The sequence below is a fragment of the Mastigoproctus giganteus genome, chromosome 3, assembly GCF_048544385.1.
Source record: "Mastigoproctus giganteus isolate SK-2022 chromosome 3, ASM4854438v1, whole genome shotgun sequence".
NCBI classification, from domain to species: domain Eukaryota; kingdom Metazoa; phylum Arthropoda; class Arachnida; order Uropygi; family Thelyphonidae; genus Mastigoproctus; species Mastigoproctus giganteus.
In genome coordinates, this window is record NC_143577.1 from 27147132 (window position 1) to 27165496 (window position 18365).

The window sequence follows — 18365 nt, forward strand, 5'->3', positions numbered from 1 at the left end:
TCACCACATATTTCATATTTTTCTCCATCACAGAAATGAAATGTGCCAGTCTTTTGTTTCTTTTCGCCTTTTTATTTCTTCCTTTGTGGATTGGAAAGATCCTCCATGACAGTATAGTGGGTTCTCCCCTTGTTACTTCTTTTGAGGGTCTGGATTTAAATCTTGTTTGAGAATGAAAGAATTTCTAAAGGTTTCTTCAGTTGAGACTGCATTTGCACAGTTTCAAGCAGAGTGAGTGGAACTTTTCCTGTGAGCTATTCTGGCTTTTTCAGCCAAACAACATGCAAATGAGTTTGTGAACACACATGCACACTGGCACATTTTCAGTTTATCAGTGATTTCAGTGATCTTATGGGAATCAGTGACAATTATTTTTCAGTTATTTTGCAGTATTCTTTCTCGCTACTGGTGGTTATTACCCTAGACCATTCTAATTAATTCTTTGGTATTTAAGTGCATGTAGTATTCCTTGTGTTCCTTGTCTCTCCCCCCCCCCCCCCAACTCTACTTATTGCCAGTGGTCACTACCAAATGTTCTTCATAACAGTATAGTGATTTTGCTGTCTTATTTATAGAGGTTTGTTTTTTCAATCCATCAGAGACTGGCTGAATTTGTATAGCCCTCTTCGGTCGGAGCATAGTTAAGCAATCTCAGGCAAAGGAGGGTAAGTTTACCCCTGTCAGCTGTTCCAAGTTTTACAGCCAACACAACGTGCAGATTGGCTCACAAACGCACTTCTACAAACATAACATGCTGGTTTAAGTATAGCTTACGATGTTAATTTGCCATAAAACTAAGAATGAGATGTACCAAGAACCTTTAGGTATACCATGCTTTCTCTTTACTTCTGCCAAACTTATTAGCTCCCTCATTGTCCACTTGATTTCTTCCTTGTGCATTGTTTTCTAGAATGAATTCTTTAACAATTTTCCATAATTTTATTGTATTCAAATATATATCTTCCCATTGGAATGGAGCTCTTACTCTGCTGTAATCATCTCCACCTCTTGAAGTTTTGGTCCCTTACCTGTTTGTCCCCCCCCCTCAAAAGCTACCAAGCTCTCCTTGGCATAACCCAATTCAGGATACTCTGGGTTATATTGTTATATTGATTGTTGTTGGGGTCCTGGAAGAGAATCAGGTTAAGGATATTTGCATATCAGTTCTTTTCCCATTGAACTAAATATCATTCAGTCAGTCCAAAAAAAAACAAAAAAAAAACTGGTCCACTGGGTGTGTGAAAAAACACTGAGTTCAGTTCAACAAGGAAAATATCTGGCTGTTTTTCATAAGCAGCATATACCAGTTTTCTTGCCCCCCTTCTTTACAAATTATGCATGCATGCCATAGTGAAATTCAGTGTGCTCTATCTCAGGGTGATCAAGAGATCTGGTTATCATTTTTCAGCTTAAGTAGTGGCTCAAATTCTCCATTTAGTACACTCCTAAAATTACTATCTAAATACATTAAGTTGTGCATTTTTTTATATTTTTGACTATCGTGATAAATCTGTTATATCTATTTATGCATAACCTATATTTGCTAGCAAATTGTCTGTCTGTTTCCCTCCCCTCCACTTCTTAAAGCCTCCCCAATGGCATTAATTACCTGACCTGTGTATATTATTATATTCCAAAATATTTTTGTTTTTCACCTCCCCTTCTGCTAAAGCAAGCCTACAAAGTGGGGTTGATACCTGTGATTAATGTATTAATTACGAGTGTCAGTTATCTTTAACTGCATTAATTAAATTATCATAAAAATGCAGAGTGCATATATTATTTTCTTTAATTTGTTGCATTATGGTTTGTTGACATTTAATCTTTGTTATTGTAAATTGTTAAAATTATTGCAATATGTTTTTTAAGTCTCAATTTATGGCATTGATCTGTTACTTTTTTGTTTTTGTTTTCTGAATTTAGCCTGAAAAATTTTTGCGGTCCAAATCATTAGAAAGTGTATTGCCCAGCTACAAGTTACATCCCCCATCTGTTGAAAAGAAAAAGTATCACAGTCTTCCTTCAGTATTAATTTCTGTATCACAGGAGACCCAGTTATCTGACAGTTTATCAAGTATTGACCAGATGGACAGCGAGCACGAGCTTAAAGAAGAAATATGCGTACTTAATCTTAAACTTGAAGAAGCAGAAGATAGCCTTAATGCTGCGAGACAAGAAAATGAAATGTTGAGAAAAGAATTGCAGAAAGAAAAGCCTGTGGATGCTGTAAGTTCAGAACAGTGTACTGTTTCATTTTTATTTCTCTCTCTCTCTCTCTCTAAAATAATTTTTTACAGTATACATTAACAGTCAGATTTTTACTTTTGAAATGTACTGCATCAGAAAAAAATTCTCCACCATAAAAAAGTTAACTGAACTGTCTATAAATATCTATTTTGTGATAGTAGTTCAATTGATGTTTGAAATTTGTGTTTAGTAATAGTCAGAGATCTCTTACATCACAGTATATTGCAATTGTATATTGTTATGATACATGCAAATAATTAAGCAGGCTGTAAGTTAGAAGCAAATATAAACAGTGTCACAGATGCTATTATTAGTTGCAGAATGCTCAGAGAATACTGAATACAAGTGCATAGAGAAAATAGTGCATAAAAGTTCTTATAATAGTATTTTTATCCTCTAAATTTTGTTTTTATTTATTAAATATATTGTTATAATTTTCTCAGTTGGTCAGCTGTACGAGAATTTTTAAGTGCTATTTCCCAATGGCCAGTGCCTTTTTACTCAAACTGTGAGAGTTATTGGCAATGTTAAAGGTAAAGAACATGAGAATGGCAGTACTTGCACTGAGCATGGAAGCTGCCAAACTGCCAATTTTGAGGTGTACAAAAACTGTTCTAATAGTATATTCTAGAAGCATAAATAATACAAAAATACTGCAGCATTAAGTAATAGTCAAAGATGTTTTTTAATTTTTGCTCATGATATGCTTTAGGAGTATTGCTTGTAGTACTACTATTAGCTTGGGCGGATACATAGACTAATAGTTTAATTAGAGCCCCAGGCATAGGTGAAAGTGATTCTTGCATTGCTACTATTGGTACATGCAGCATCCTGGAAAGCAAGGTGTATGGGATTTTAGGCCTTGCCGTGGGTCATTATGGAACAAATGAATACATGGGCTGTATTAGGGTAACTAAGAATAAGAACACGTGCATGTATACTTGCATGTACACAATTAAGCTAGGAGGATTGTAAATAATTCTCAGCCTTGTTGTCATTTTTCTTTATAAGAATGTGAAATGGGATGATCTGCATGATTTCTATTTTTCTTTTCCTTGGTTGGATTTAAATTTAAATCTTCCAATCACAGTATTTGCTCAGATCATGTGAGTGAAATTATTCTTGTAGGGAATACTGGATGAAATCCTTAATTCTACATTCCACTTAAAATGTTGTCCTTTATCTAAACTTTTTGCAATAAATGTATCAAGCTGTTGAAAATAACACTCCTTTCCAGTTATGATTCCACTGAATTTACCTCTACTCTTTCCAACATAATGGATATAACCATCAACTGCTAACCCTTAAATTATCTCAGAACCTTCTGATCAATATTGCCAACATGGATTCCATCATTTCTGATCCACAGGTAATATACTGGCTTATGTTACTTATCTTTGGACAAATTTTGGTTTGTTCTTTGTCTTTTCAACTTCCAACTTTGTCTTTTTTGTCTTCCAACTTTTTCACTAATGCTGGTGTTCCATAAGGTTATTCTGTCTTCAACTGACTGAAAATCCTATCCATAATTTTACAGATGATAGCACACTACATTCTATGTTCCAGTTTGAGCAACCTTGTGTTGCAGCTTCAACATCTTGAATATCCACCAGCAGTTTTTTAATGGTGTTCTCCAAGCAATTGTGCAGTGGAGCAAAGGAAACTCAGTTAACTTCAGTCCTTTTACAACTCAGTCTTGGGCTTATTTCTTACAAAAATGGCTTCTGCTACCATTATCTCTGATTACACATATTTCAAGATGAGATCACATGTCTCTGTTAGGGATCACCCCGACTTCTAATCTCTTGGATGAATTTGGCAGTAGACTCCCAAAAAAGAGTCCACTGCTATGCTCTTCTTCAATGACACAGAGTTCTAGGCAAGATCACATGTCCCTGTTAGGGAACATCCTGATTTCCAATTTCTCTTTGCTCATCATAAATATTCTTCCACTGCATCAAAAACTAGGTTTTCTATTTTTGTTACTTTACTTTTAAACAGTTATTCACCCTGTACAAACTCAAATCTGCCCTACCAGGGGATATTGTTCCTGGTTACCAAAAACCTGTCTTCTAGACTATTCAAATTAGGGCAGCCAGGTTAAATAATGGTAGCTATTTAAATTAATGACCCATCTCTTACAAAATCTCTCCATTGTCTATCTCATAGACATTTAGACATTCATTGCATGCCTTTTCTATAGATACTTCCATAGGCATTACAGTAAACCTCCGCTATTCGCGGGGGTTACGTTCCTGAGAAATGCCGCGAATACCGAAAACGCAAATACTGAGTTATGGCTCCCGTAGTAATAAAGGGTTCCGTTCAAAAGTATGAAATATGTAAGAAAAACTAGTCTAAAATTTTGTCTATGTATGTATGTATTATATGTACCTTCATAATATGACTATGTACATAGACAGTACATAGTGAAATGCAAGCATAAGGCATCGAAATGAAAATAAGAAACAATTTAATATTAAATGTAGTATTTATTAGAAATTTCAAACAAATTTTTCAATCCAGCACCTTTGCTATAGCTAAAAAACTTATCTTGCCAGTGCTATCACCAGTTTCGCTAAAGTGTTGATAAAGGTGTTTTGCCTTTTCACGAATGATGAGTGAACTTAAGGGAATTTTATTTTGAGTTCGGTCTTCTATCCACAGATTTAAAGCCTTTTCCATTTTTTCTAATTTAACATCACGAGTTACAGAGCAAATTTTTGAAGCAATTAGCACGTTTTCACGGACACTACAGCGGATTTTTTCTTCCGATTTCTTGATTGATCGTACCATTGACTTATTGATTTTATAATGTTTTGCGACTGACGAGACACTTTCACCATTAGAAATTTTGTCTAATAACTGAATTTTACTCGCAAATGCCATCACCTTCTTTGATCTTTTCACAATTCCCTTGTTATTCGTAGCCATATTTTTGTAGGGGTTAGAAAAGAATTTGTCCACAATAAAGTCACTTTCTTCCGTTAACACACTCGAAAAAGTCTGTTTACACTAACACACTGCAAAACGGTAGATTTTTCACTTTTGTAAGCATATCAATTTATAAATTTATAAATTTATTCAATTTATAAGCATATAAATTAAAAGCAAACGACGAAACCTTCCATGACAAGCGCATAGCACATACTGAACAAGGATTAGCGAGAAACAACCACACTCGCGATTTTGTCACCCCTCTGCCCCCACTCACTGAGCGCTGTTTTGACCGGGAAAGATGATTTTAGCCATGACCATGTTTTTTTTTTTTTTATGGTGGAAAATGTTCACGGCGATTTAAAATTCACATTTTTTTAGGTTTCATTTTATATTAAATCAACGACCACGAATACAGATACCGCAAATAGCAGGGGTTTACTGTATTCTACTGAACGGGCGGCGCCTAAGTAGCCAGGTGGGAAGGAGCAGCAGTGCGTAGCACACACTTCTTGATTAGACCGGGGTTCGAGCCCGTCACCACCAAATACGGAGGATGCGGAAAGGTCAGGGAATGACCACCGCATATCCCGGAGCAATATGGCCTTAGTTGCTAATGCTCCTAAAAACCAAATAACTAATAACTGAACGAGCATCCGCAAATCCCTCACTGTCTTCAAAACCAGTCTGCATCTATTTACTGCACATTTCCAAACTTACAGAACCCACTTATTTTCTTTCTCATTTATCCCTTCTACTTTTCTTCTCTGGTATAATTATTCTATTCCTTTATATAAGTAATTATACTTGTTGGTTGTCGACTTACGACCTATGTGACTTATGACCGGCCGCACTTACGACCACAAAAAAAAAAAAAAAAATAAATAAATGAATAAATTAATAATAAATTAGGAAGTCACTACTGAGGACACCCATAACCCAGGTGAGGAGGCACATCGATGACGGGAGGCATGAGGACAGCACCAGGCACATACACTCAGTTGCTCTCTCTCACATGCACCCAGTCGCTTTCAAGCATCTGTTGCGTGTGGTGTATTAATTAAAATTCTACTGAAATACGCATAAAATGTTTAGTAAAAGGAAAATGCCTTCATCTACATATACGCCAGCTAAGAAGTCAAGGAAAACTATTGATTTAGAGTGTAAAACGAAAATTATCCAGCAGTATGAAGGTGGAAAGAAAGTGAATACGATAGCACATGACTTGAAGTTATTACATTCCACGGTATCGACGATACTTAAGGACAAAGAAAGAATTCGGGAAGTAGTGAAAGGTTCTGCACCTATTAAGTCTACAATTTTAACCAAATAACGACAGGAACCCATCCATGAAATGGAGAAATTGTTGTTTATGTGGATGGAAGATTTAATACAAAAAAATACACCCATGAGCCTTCACACAGTGCAAGCAAAGGCTAGAAGTTTGTTTCAGAGTTTAAAATCACGCGCCGGAGACGATTATGCAGAAGATTTTCAGGCTAGTACTGGGTGGTTTAAGCGTTTTAAAAAAAGATTTGCTTTGCATAATGTCTCTATAAATAAACATCTCCTACCTCAACCCAAGGACATGACCCTGACAATGCACAACCCAGCACAAGCAAAGATTAAAAATTGATTTTGTAAATTTCATTTGTATTAATTTTTACATTAATTTTAGATTGTATTTTTGTGTTTACAGTACATTATGTACAGTATTATCTTTCACATTATGTACAATATAATTATAGATTGTAGTTTTGTTTTTTTATAAACAGTATGAATAATAAATCAATTAAAATGTAGAGAACGTTTGAATTTAACCTCATAGAGAGAGAGATAGCCTAGGCGTAGAAACGAAGGATGTACAGTATTGCTAAGTAAAAGATAAAAACATTACTGTATTTAAAATGAAAAATAAAAGATGATAAAAATTTAAAAGATTATAAAAATAAATTATAAAGATGATAAAAAGATTAGAAAGGTTAAAAAAAATACTGTTAATAAATATTTGGCCGACATACGACCAGATCGATTTATGACCTGTCAGTCAGAACAGAAGTCGGTCGTAAGTTGACGACCAACTGTATTCTGTTACTCTGTTATTATAGACCTTCTTCGCACATACTTCCTGAAAATGACAATATACAGAAATCTAAATCTAATGTTAACAGTTATCACAGATATCCCTGGGTTTTGTTTAAAAAAAGAGTTGGTTTGGTTTTTTTTTTTTTTTTTTCGATGGTGTGACAACAGGATTATAATCATTGAAGTGGAATGGAAAATTTCTGCAAAAAAATATAATATAATTAATATAATTCATAATACATAATGATGTTATTTGCAGTAAACACATTTCCCATTTTTGTTTCATAATGAGTATAAAAACCATTTATAAAGATTAAATGTAACAGTATAGTGGTTTTTTTGTAGCATAAATGAAAATCAGATTATCTTCATTTTTAGTTACATAGTTATATGAAGATAAATTTTTATAGAATGAACTTCTGGAAACTACAAAAAAATTTGATCAGACTCATGAGCAAATATTACAACGATTAGAAGAGCTTGCAGAATTTTTGGAACGTTTATTAAAGTTTCAAGCAGATGGAAAACTTGATGTTTCTACTTTTACAGAGGAAGAAATTTCCCAGATTAAAAAGTGCTTACTGGAAAGCAAAGAATTGTCTCAAACATTGTCAAAGAGTATTATAGGTAAGTTTGTTTACAAAAACTTAGTAGCAAGCCTAAAGGCTATGAGTAGTTTCTTAAAATATGTATGAAAATTAATTTAATTTGAGAATAAATATAGAAATAAAATTATATTTTGGTTTACACACAAAAAAAGTGAATTTTATATTTGGTTGTGTTCTGTCATGTTTTGACTATCTGTATGACATTACACTGTTAGTAGCAATCAGTATTCATCGTTACCCTCCAAGATCCATTACCCTAAGGTGCAGTTCTGTGTATTCAGTGTAACCACCTGATGGTGATCATTAAATTTCTCTTTTGTATAAGGGCCGGTACTTTCTTAGTAATAGCTATTGTGCCAGTAAACACAACCATTCAAATGAAGAACAAGACTGCAGAAAAGCAGATATGTTAGTGCTAAATCCTGTCAGCATATGCACAAGGAAGCCCTAGTGAGGACAATATCTTTTACAAACTGATGTGTACTTGATTTTAAAATCCTAGTCTTTTGTTCATTTGCATTACTAAATTTTCCAAATTCCTTGCTTCAACAGGAAAGGGTTTCTGTTGAGGCAAGGCCTCAACAGAAACCCTTTCAACAAATAGCCTTTTCCTATTGAGAATTGCATCTTTTGCATCTTGTTTACGTTCCACTAGGTCTCCCCTCTTTTTTAATGGTGATTATAAACAGCAATATAAACCACTTATAAACACCAATCAACACACCTGTAGTAAATTGGTATCAACTGGATGGATTAAGTCTTGGGAAACCAGAAGATATTCTTTATTGGACATGAATTTTAGAAGCTAATAAATTTCAGAAAATAAATATGAGAAGACTGTTCCAGAGAAGTGAACTAAAGCAAGTTGAAGATTACCTGTTTCAGAGAATGAGCAGTCTTCAACTTGCTTTAGTTCAATTTAAATCAATCTTCATTTTTGTTGCTCTGACCCATACTTTTTTAAAAATTATATTTAAGTAGAAATACAGCACCTAGGCAACTTAAAAATAAAATGTTTATACATGAAAATCATAGAAAAAATCAAACTGTATTGTTGTTAATACACAAAAAAAAATTTTAAAACTTAAAAATTATTTTCAGCAGACTGACCTACATTTATGGCATAATGATGACTCAGTTCCACATTTCAATCTTCGTGTAAAGAGGCAGAATATATCAGTATCACCTATTTGTGATATCATTAGATCAGTAACTGGAGAAATTCTTAAAGGCCTATTCAACTGAGATTGTAGTTAGTTGATCTCAGGCAGATGGAAACAAGTTTAATGTGCGGCATGAAAAATACACACACATACATAGTTGTATAGACATAATATACAGTGAATTGGTGTATTATGATTAAAGAGGCCTGTGTGCTCTGGATTCATTATTATTATTAAATTACAGTTGCTCAGAGCGAAACGGATAAAGAAATATAGATTGTGACAAGTTTAATAATAGGAAATATACATATATTAGATTAGATACATACAAATAAAAGCTTTCGGTTGTTTAGTTAACCTTCTTCAGTTGAAATGAAATGACAGTTAGAATGGAGGCGTGTACTGCCAATCTTGTACGTGAAGTGCGAGGCTAATTGTTGGATGTTGAAGCCTGTGGCTGTGATGTATGTGGATGTGGCCAGCGTTTGTCAATGGACAGGATTGTTGTTTCGGTGATAGGGTGGACTTGACAACCACTGGTCCTGTTCACTGATGTATTGGATCATTTAATACTTAACGAGTCCAACCAGGCGCGGCGCAGATAATGACGGGACTTATCCACAATCACGACATCACGGTGTGGGTCAAATGTCGTGGTTGGTTGCCCAAACGTGTCTGGCAATAGCCGAGTGCTCTACATCCGCTAAGCAGATTGCTTTTTTGTGTTCAGAAAGGCGTTTTTCGAGCCGTCTCCCAGTTTCCCCGATGTAGCAGCTAGTGCAGTCACGGCAAGAGATGCGGTAGACCAATCCGCTTTGTAGTAGGGTGGGGGCCGACCGGGCTAGCCGAGTGGGTAAAGTACCTGCCTGGCAACCCAAAGGTCGCGGGTTCGATTCCCGCCTCGGGCTTGGATCAAAGTACTGCAAAAAACCTTGGGAGGTGCAATATGGCCACAGCAGCCGATGCGCCAACTACCAAATCAAAAAAAAAAAAAAAAAAAAAAGTAGGGTGGGAACAGGTGTTTTTACCCTAGAGATGAGGGATCGCAATTTTCTGCCTGGGAGTTGTACGCACTTTATCCCATGTGATTTTAAGATTCTACAGACCTGTTGTGATAGGTTTGGGTAGTACAACTCCCAGGCAGAAAATTGCGATCCCTCATCTCTAAGGTAAAAACACCTGTCCCCACCCTACTACAAAGCGGATTGGTCTACCACATCTCTTGCCGTGACTGCACTAGCTGCTACATCGGGGAAACTGGGAGATGGCTCGAAAAATGCCTTTCCAAACACACAAGAGCAATCTGCTTAGCGGACGTAGAGTACTCAGCTATTGCCGAACACGTTTGGGCAACCAACCACGACATTGACCCACACCGCGATGTCGTGATTGTGGATAAGTCCCGCCATTATCTGCGCCGCGCCTGGTTGGAGTCGTTAAACATCAAATGCTCCAATACCTCAGTGAACAGGAACGGTGGTTGTCAAGTCCACCCTATCACCGAAACAACGATCCTGTCCATTGACAAACGCTGGCCACATCCACATACATCACAGCCACAGGCTTCAACATCCAACAATTAGCCTCGCACTTCACGGACAAGATTTGGCAGTACACGCCTCCATTCTAACTGTCATTTCATTTCAACTGAAGAAGGATAACTAAACAACCGAAAGATTTTATTTGTATGTATCTAATCTAATATATGTATATTTCCTATTATTAAACTTGTCACAATCTATATTTTTGTATCCGTTTCGCTCTGAGCAACTGTAATTTAATAATAATAATTGGTGTATTATGACCAAAGTAGTCTTTACATCAAAAACTCCCAAAAATCTGAGCTGCTCATTCAGTTTTAGACTTTAGCGTTCTGCAAAACATAATTTGGTATTTTTAAATATTCTCCGATTTATTTCATCCTTAAACATGGTTGATAAAAGAACAGATCGTTGCCTGTGTAATGTAAAGAAACAGCGGACAGGCCACCACTATATTAGTAGTGAAGAGAAAAGTGATAATACTTAGTGAGAACTAAGTATTATTACCATTACTCAGTGCCGACCGGGCTAGCCGGGTGGGTAAAGTACCTGCCTAGCAACCCAAAGGTCGCGGGTTCGAATCCTGCCTCGGGCTTGGATCAAAGTACTGCAAAAACCTTGGGAGGTGCATTATGGCCACAGAAGCTGATGCGCCAACAACTACAGAAAAAAAAAAAAAAAAAAAAAAACCACTACTCAGTATGAAGGAACAGCATTCTGTAACAGAACAAATTCGTGACATGCATAGAATTAAAAGTTGCTCAGAAGAAAAATAATGCTGTGAATAAAAGAGAGAAGACATTGTTTGGATGTAGAGGAAGTGATATTGGTATATGTTTGTGCCAAGAAAGATGGAAACTCCAGATGTTTTTGAAAATGAGCATAGATGAAACATTCTCTTTTGCAGGAAGTAAGACAGGGTTACGTTTTAAAAGATTAGTTAAACAAAAAGCGCTTGGGACCAGCATTTAAGGAAGCATTGTAGCAAAATATTTGAATAATTATGACTGTTTTTCTATTGAAACACTTGTAAATGGAAAAGGTTTCACCTACAGTAAAGCTTGTTGATATAAACCTAATGCTCAGTTATGTACATCCAGTTAACACATGAGTGATACGATGTTTCATAACGATATCATTTGTCCAATATATATACGTACAGTGGTGGACAAAAAAACTGCATCACCTTAAAAAAAGTAACATTTGTAGTGAAATGTATAAGATATTGTTTGATTACAGTCATTTTGTTTGTCCCAAAGCAAAGGTATTGCATCAGACAGAATTTGCGAGGTATTGCATCAGCTGTTTATATAAATACGGCGTTGGAAGGGTATACAAGCTCATTAGTATCCTGTTTTGCGGAGGTGTAAGCATGGTTTCATATGTTCAGTTGACACCAAGAAAAAAAAAGTATAGCTGTTGCTCTGTCCCAGGAAGGGCTTTCTATGCATGCTATTGCTAATAAAATAGGCTACCACTAGTCAACAGTATCCTGAGTGCTGAAATTAAAGCGTGAAACGGGTGATGTGAAGAGAAAATCTGGATCAGGCCATAAGAGAGTGACTATGCCTTCCCAAGATCGATATTTGAAATGGCTGTGCCTTCGTAATCGCCATGCTAGTGCTCCTGATATAAAACTGGACTTTGAGATGGCCTCTGGTATTGAAACAAGTGCAAGAACTATCCAAAGACAACTTTCGGAATGTGTTCTGCATGCCTATCAGCCCAAGAAGAAGCTTTTGTTGACCCAACAAATGAAGAAGGAAGCTACTTTCTTCGGTTAAAACGCATGTTTCATGGAAAAATGAGTAATGGGACATTGTCATGTTTTCTGACGAATCGAAATTCAACCTGCATGTCTTGGATGGGAAGCAATATGCCAGAATGTGAAAATCGAAGGCATACCATTCTCGCTACTTAACACCCACTGTAAAGTTTCCCGCTGGTCAGATGGTCTGGGGATGCATAACAAGCAAAAGGGTGGGGTGAATTAAGTTTATTAACGGAACGGTGAATGCAGAAACCTATACTGATATCTTGGAGGAGTGCCCGAAACCCGTTATTAGGGTTCACCACACAGATGTCCAAAACTGCATTTTTCAACAGGACTCGGCACTTTGCCACACATCAAAATTGGTAAGTTTTATGCTATTTAGATTTAATGATGAGGTTTGTCTTCTTGTCTCACAAGGCTTAAAACATACTTATACCAATATTTTCCCTTGCTTTTCTCACTTAAGGTGCAGTCACACCTCAGAAATGCTGGCATTACAGTGTTGGACTGGCCCTGCTACTCCAACACTGTAATGATTTGAACCCTATTGAAAATTTCTGGTACATAATGTCGTCTAAAATTGCTCAGAAGAAGCCAACAAGTAAGATTCAGCTTCAGGAGAGCATTGTAAGAGTGTGGTACCACGAAATTGGGCAACCATATATCCAGAAGTTGATTTACTCTATGCCAGATCGTTGCAAGGCTGTAATTGCAGCTCGAGGAGGAACAACAAAATATTGAGGATTTATTTTGCTGATTTACAGTACACAATACTGTTACGTTAACTTGTCATTTCAGTTTGTACATGTAAATGCAATAAAATGTATGTTTGGTTGTCATGATTGCCATTTGTATGATTTCTCATATTTCCATTAATTATGCATTTCACCTTCTGGGAAGATATTTATGGCAATTAGGTATATATCAGATGGAGGCATTTTATTGGATTTCATTCACAGAGATATATATCCCATCTAACAAATGCATTTCGAACACAATGCATCACAAAACACATTGTTTGCAAAATTCACAAGTGATGTGGTTTTTTTGTCTACCACTGTATATCTGCAGTTATGTACATTTTCCCATGTTTTGCATGAAAATTCAATATAATTAAACTCTTCAATGGATGAAATAAGATTATTCTAGAAGATGATTCTCTTGTGTTTTACAGTTTTTAAAAACTGTAAAACACAAGAGATTTTTTAAAAGTTTCAAAAGACTGCTTGACCATATTGATAGGCTGTAATGTAGTAGTAGTAGTAGTAGTAGTGGCATGTGATGCAAGAAAGCAAGTGTATGAGCTTATGCAGCATCAACCAAAAAAAAAAAAAAAAAATCACACCATTCCCTCCAAATGCCTGTCCAGTTCCTCCTTAAATTTATTCAACCTATCAACTTCCACAACGACAGATGGAAGTTTATTCCAGCAATTAACCACCCGCTGGCTAAAGGCAAATTTCCGCACATCTATTCTACATCTGTCCTTTCTTAATTTGAATTTATGCCCCCTTAGGTTCGTAATCTGAACAAGTGGAAGGATCCCATCAGAATTCAGCGTGCTCAACCCATTCAAGGCCTTATACACCTCAATCAGATCACCGCGCAGGTGCCTAGTCTCCAGCCACTGCAATTTGTAGAACTTAAGCCTCTCTTGGTAAGAGGATCCCTTCATTCCCCTCACCAATCTTGTTGCCCTTCTCTGTACACGCTCAAGTAAATCTACATCCTTCCTAAAATGAGACCTCCAGACCTGTACGCAGTACTCAAGGCATGGCCTGACCATTGCCTTATACAGAGGGACAATCACTTCCTTCTCCTTGCTAGCAAAATTCCTATATATCATTGACAAAACCCCATGACCTGCCCTGGCAGCCTGTCTGCATTGCTCAGAAAACTTCATATCTGACTGCACAATTACTCCCAGATCTTTTTCATTTTCTACCACCTTAAGCGTAGTACCACACAGTTGGTACGTTTCTCTGGGGTTACTTCTACCCATATGCAGTACTTTGCATTTGTCAAGGTTAAACTTCAGTTGCCACTTCTTAGCCCATCTGCCCAAATTATCTAGATCCTGTTGCAGTAACACACTGCCATTACTGTCATTAACAACCCTGCCAACCTTTGTATCATCTGCAAACTTCGACATTAAGCCTAATATACCTTCATCAATATCATTGATAAATATACAAAACAACAGTGGACCTAACACCGAACCCTGTGGGACTCCACTAATAACATTAGTCCACGAAGAGCAGCACCCATTGATTACCACCCTCTGTCTTCTCCCACTTAACCATCCTTTTATCCCTTGTAGCAACTTACCCTTAATACCATTCTGCTCCAATTTGTACAATAGTCTTTCATGCGCAACAGTGGCAAAAGCTTTCCTGAAATCCAAATATATGATATTAAAATTATTTTTTGCATCCAGTTCCTTTGTAACTGCATCATAATATCCTATCAAATTTGTCAGACAAGACTTTCCCTTAACAAACCGATGCTGTGTCTGAATTATTGCTGCAGTCTTGTCTAGATGATCCTGCAATGCATCTTTAACCAGTGACTCCATTATTTTACCCAGAACAGAAGTTAAACTAACTGGTCTGTAATTACTCGTGTCGCGCTTCGATCCCCCTTTGTGAATTGGGGATACATTTGCACATCTCCAGTCCGTGGGAACCTCCCCTGAGTCCAACTGTGATTGGCATCTTTAAATTGAAACCACTTTTAGTATATCATAGTGAGAATCCACAGATTTTCAAGAATTTTTCAAAGTCTTCTCTTCCAGTGATTTGGAAATTAAATAATAAAACATCAGCTACTGTAGTGTTTTTCCACTTCTGTTTTCTGCATTGTTTTCTACCAAGTCGGTAAAGAATGTGGCTTTAAAAGCATTGTTCAGTTGTGAAAATGCTCCTGGTCATTCTCATATCGTGGTTTCTCTTTCTCAAGGGGAAATGGTGTTCCTTTCTCAAAATATTACTTCCCTACTCGGCCTATGGTTTTGAGCGACATTTTCACCTTCAAGCAGTATTATTTGAGAAGAATTGTCGCTCGTGCAGTTTTGAAAGGAGTATAATCTCTTATGGTAATGAGAAACATTGTTATAAGCCAAAAAGATATCAAGCAATTTACTATGAAGGGTTGCCGGAACGTTTTGTCCATTACTATAAAGATTTCCGAGAAATGGAAAAAATGATACCGAAGATGTGGATGAATTCTTGGAGTCTCATAGAGAAGACTTCATGATTGATAATTTGAATGAATTTCAGCACATTATAAAATGAAGAAAAAGGGATGATAGAAGGATGCCTGATGATAATCTTCAGTATCCCACCTTCAAATATCCTTGATCTCAAAGTTTTTAAAAGAAATCATGATGGAGTTCGAAGAAAAGCTAGGAGGTAGAGGATTCTGATCCCAACGATGAAAGAAGTAATGTTAGAGGCCTTTATGATATCACCACTTGCTCTAAGATTCTTTCTGGTGAAAAGAAGGTAACTCATCATATTTATTCATATTTCATTTTAGAAACATGAAATTAGTTGCTGTTTCAGAAAATCTTCAGAAACACATCTAGGCAAGTTATATAAGTTTATATGCGAAATTTATGTTCGATTTTTATAGATTTGTTGAGTATGTAGTTTTCCAGGAAAGCATCACGTATGTTAACCAACTGTTAGGTCTACGAGGGAGGAGGGAAAAAAAATCAGATAAAAGGAGAATCTTGTAGTAGTAGTAGTAGTAGTGGCATGTGACACAAGAAAGCAAGTGTATGAGCTTATGCAGCATCAGCCAAAAAAAAAAAAATCACACCCTTCCCTCCACATGCCTGTCCAGTTCCTCCTTAAATTTATTTAACCTATCAACTTCCACGACGACAGATGGAAGTTTGTTCCAGCAATTAACCACCCGCTGGCTAAAGACAAATTTCCGCACATCTATTCTACACCTGTCTTTTCTTAATTTGAATTTATGCCCTCTTAGGTTTGTAATCTGAACAAGTGGAAGGATCCCATCAGAATTCAGCATGCTTAACCCATTCAAGGCTTTATACACCTCAATCATATCACCATGTAGGTCCCACTGTACAGAATTATAATTCTGTACAGTGGGATCAACTGACGATGTTAGCAACGGTAAATCCTAAGTGGAAAGCATTCAAGGAATTAATCGTGGAAGCTACTAAAAGTTTCATACCTAATAAAGAAATATTGTTCAAGGTTTAGGCCTAAATGGTTATCAAATGAACTAATGAGACTTGTGACAGAGAAGAAAAATGCATGCAATGCATATAAATTATCAAGCGACTCAGAAGCCTATGGCAGATATAAGCTAGAATTCAATCAGGTCACAAAGGAGGTTAAGCAGGCGAAGGCAGATTACGAGGAATCTTTGAAAAAGGATGCTAAGAAAAACAGCAAGGATTTCTTTACTTATATAAACTCTAAAAGGAAGGGGATGAATCTGATTGGTCCACTTGATATCGATGGTTTGACTGTTGATGATCTTGCTCAGATAGCAAACAAACTGAATGAGTATTTTGCATCTACATTCACACATGAGGAGTTATTAAGGTTTGAAAATGGCAGAAGGTTATCAAATTGAAGCAGGGTGCTTAATGATTTTGTTATAACTGAGACCGGAGTGGAGGAGAAATTGTTGAAGTTAAATATAAGAAAGGCACCTGGGGTGGATGGGATCTATCCAGTTATATTAAAGGAGGCAGCAAACCAACTAAACAAACCCTTAGCCATAATTATGAGAGCATCCTTGGACTCAGGGGAGGTTCCCACGGACTGGAGATGTGCAAATGTATCCCCAATTCACAAAGGGGGATCGAAGGGTGACACGAGTAATTACAGACCAGTTAGTTTAACTTCTATTCCAGGTAAAATAATGGAGTCACTGGTTAAAGATGCATTGCAGGATCATCTAGACAAGACTGCAGCAATAAATCAGACAAAGCATGAGTTTGTTAAGGGAAAGTCTCGTCTGACAAATTTTATAGGATATTATGATGTGGTTACAAAGGAATTGGATGCAAAAAATAATTTTGATATCATATATTTCGATTTCAGGAAAGCTTTTGACACTGTTGCGCATGGAAGACTATTGTACAAATTGGAGCAGATTGGTATTAAGGGTAAGTTGCTACAATGGATAAAAGGATGGTTGAGTGGGAGAAGACAGAGGGTGGTAATCAATGGGCGCTACTCTTCGTGGACTAATGTTATTAGTGGAGTCCCACAGGGTTCGATGTTAGGTCCGCTGTTGTTTTGTATATTTATCAATGATATTGATGAAGGTATATCAGGCTTAGTGTCGAAGTTTGCATATGATATAAAGGTTGGCAGGGTTGTTAATGACAGTAATGGCAGTGTGCTATTGCAACAGGATCTAGATAATTTGGGCAGATGGGCTAAGAAATGGCAACTGAAGTTTAACCTTGACAAATGCAAAGTACTGCATATGGGTAGAAGTAACCCCAGAGAAACATACCAACTGTGTGGTACTACACTTAAGGTGATAGAAAATAGATAGTATGAATCAGAGCTGTAATACTCAATATGTTCTACGTTGATAATAATATTAGTAAAATAATAAGAGGAGTTTACCTCAATGTAGTACGTAGAACACTTCCGTATGATACCCTCCGGAAATTAAAACGAAAAAATCAACAACTTACCGGTACATTAGAGTAAATTATAAATAATTAAATAATCAATTTAACACAATTCAAATCAGTTTAAAACAATTAAAAATCAAATTAACGCAATTAAAAGAATCTAAGGAAGGAAAATCGTTTTGAATATTTTCGTTAGATTCTTTTAATTGCTTTAATTTGATTTTTAATTGTTTTAAATTGATTTGAATTGTGTTAAATTGATTATTTAATTATTTATAATTTACTCTAATGTACCGGTAAGTTGTCGATTTTTTTCTTTTTTAATTTCTGGAGGGTATCATACGGAAGTGTTCTACGTACTACATTAAGAAAACT

General features: G+C 36.3%; 1 protein-coding gene across 1 annotated transcript in view; it reads left to right on the top strand.

The window, feature by feature from the left end:
- Positions 1–18365, top strand: part of LOC150087822 (uncharacterized) — a 316716-nt gene that overhangs the window by 69510 nt on the left and 228841 nt on the right. Inside the window, exons 10-11 of the mRNA XM_090369929.1 lie at positions 1924–2226; positions 7680–7896. Of these exons, the coding sequence (XP_090226055.1) occupies positions 1924–2226; positions 7680–7896 (520 nt within the window). The remainder of the gene's footprint in view (positions 1–1923; positions 2227–7679; positions 7897–18365) is intronic.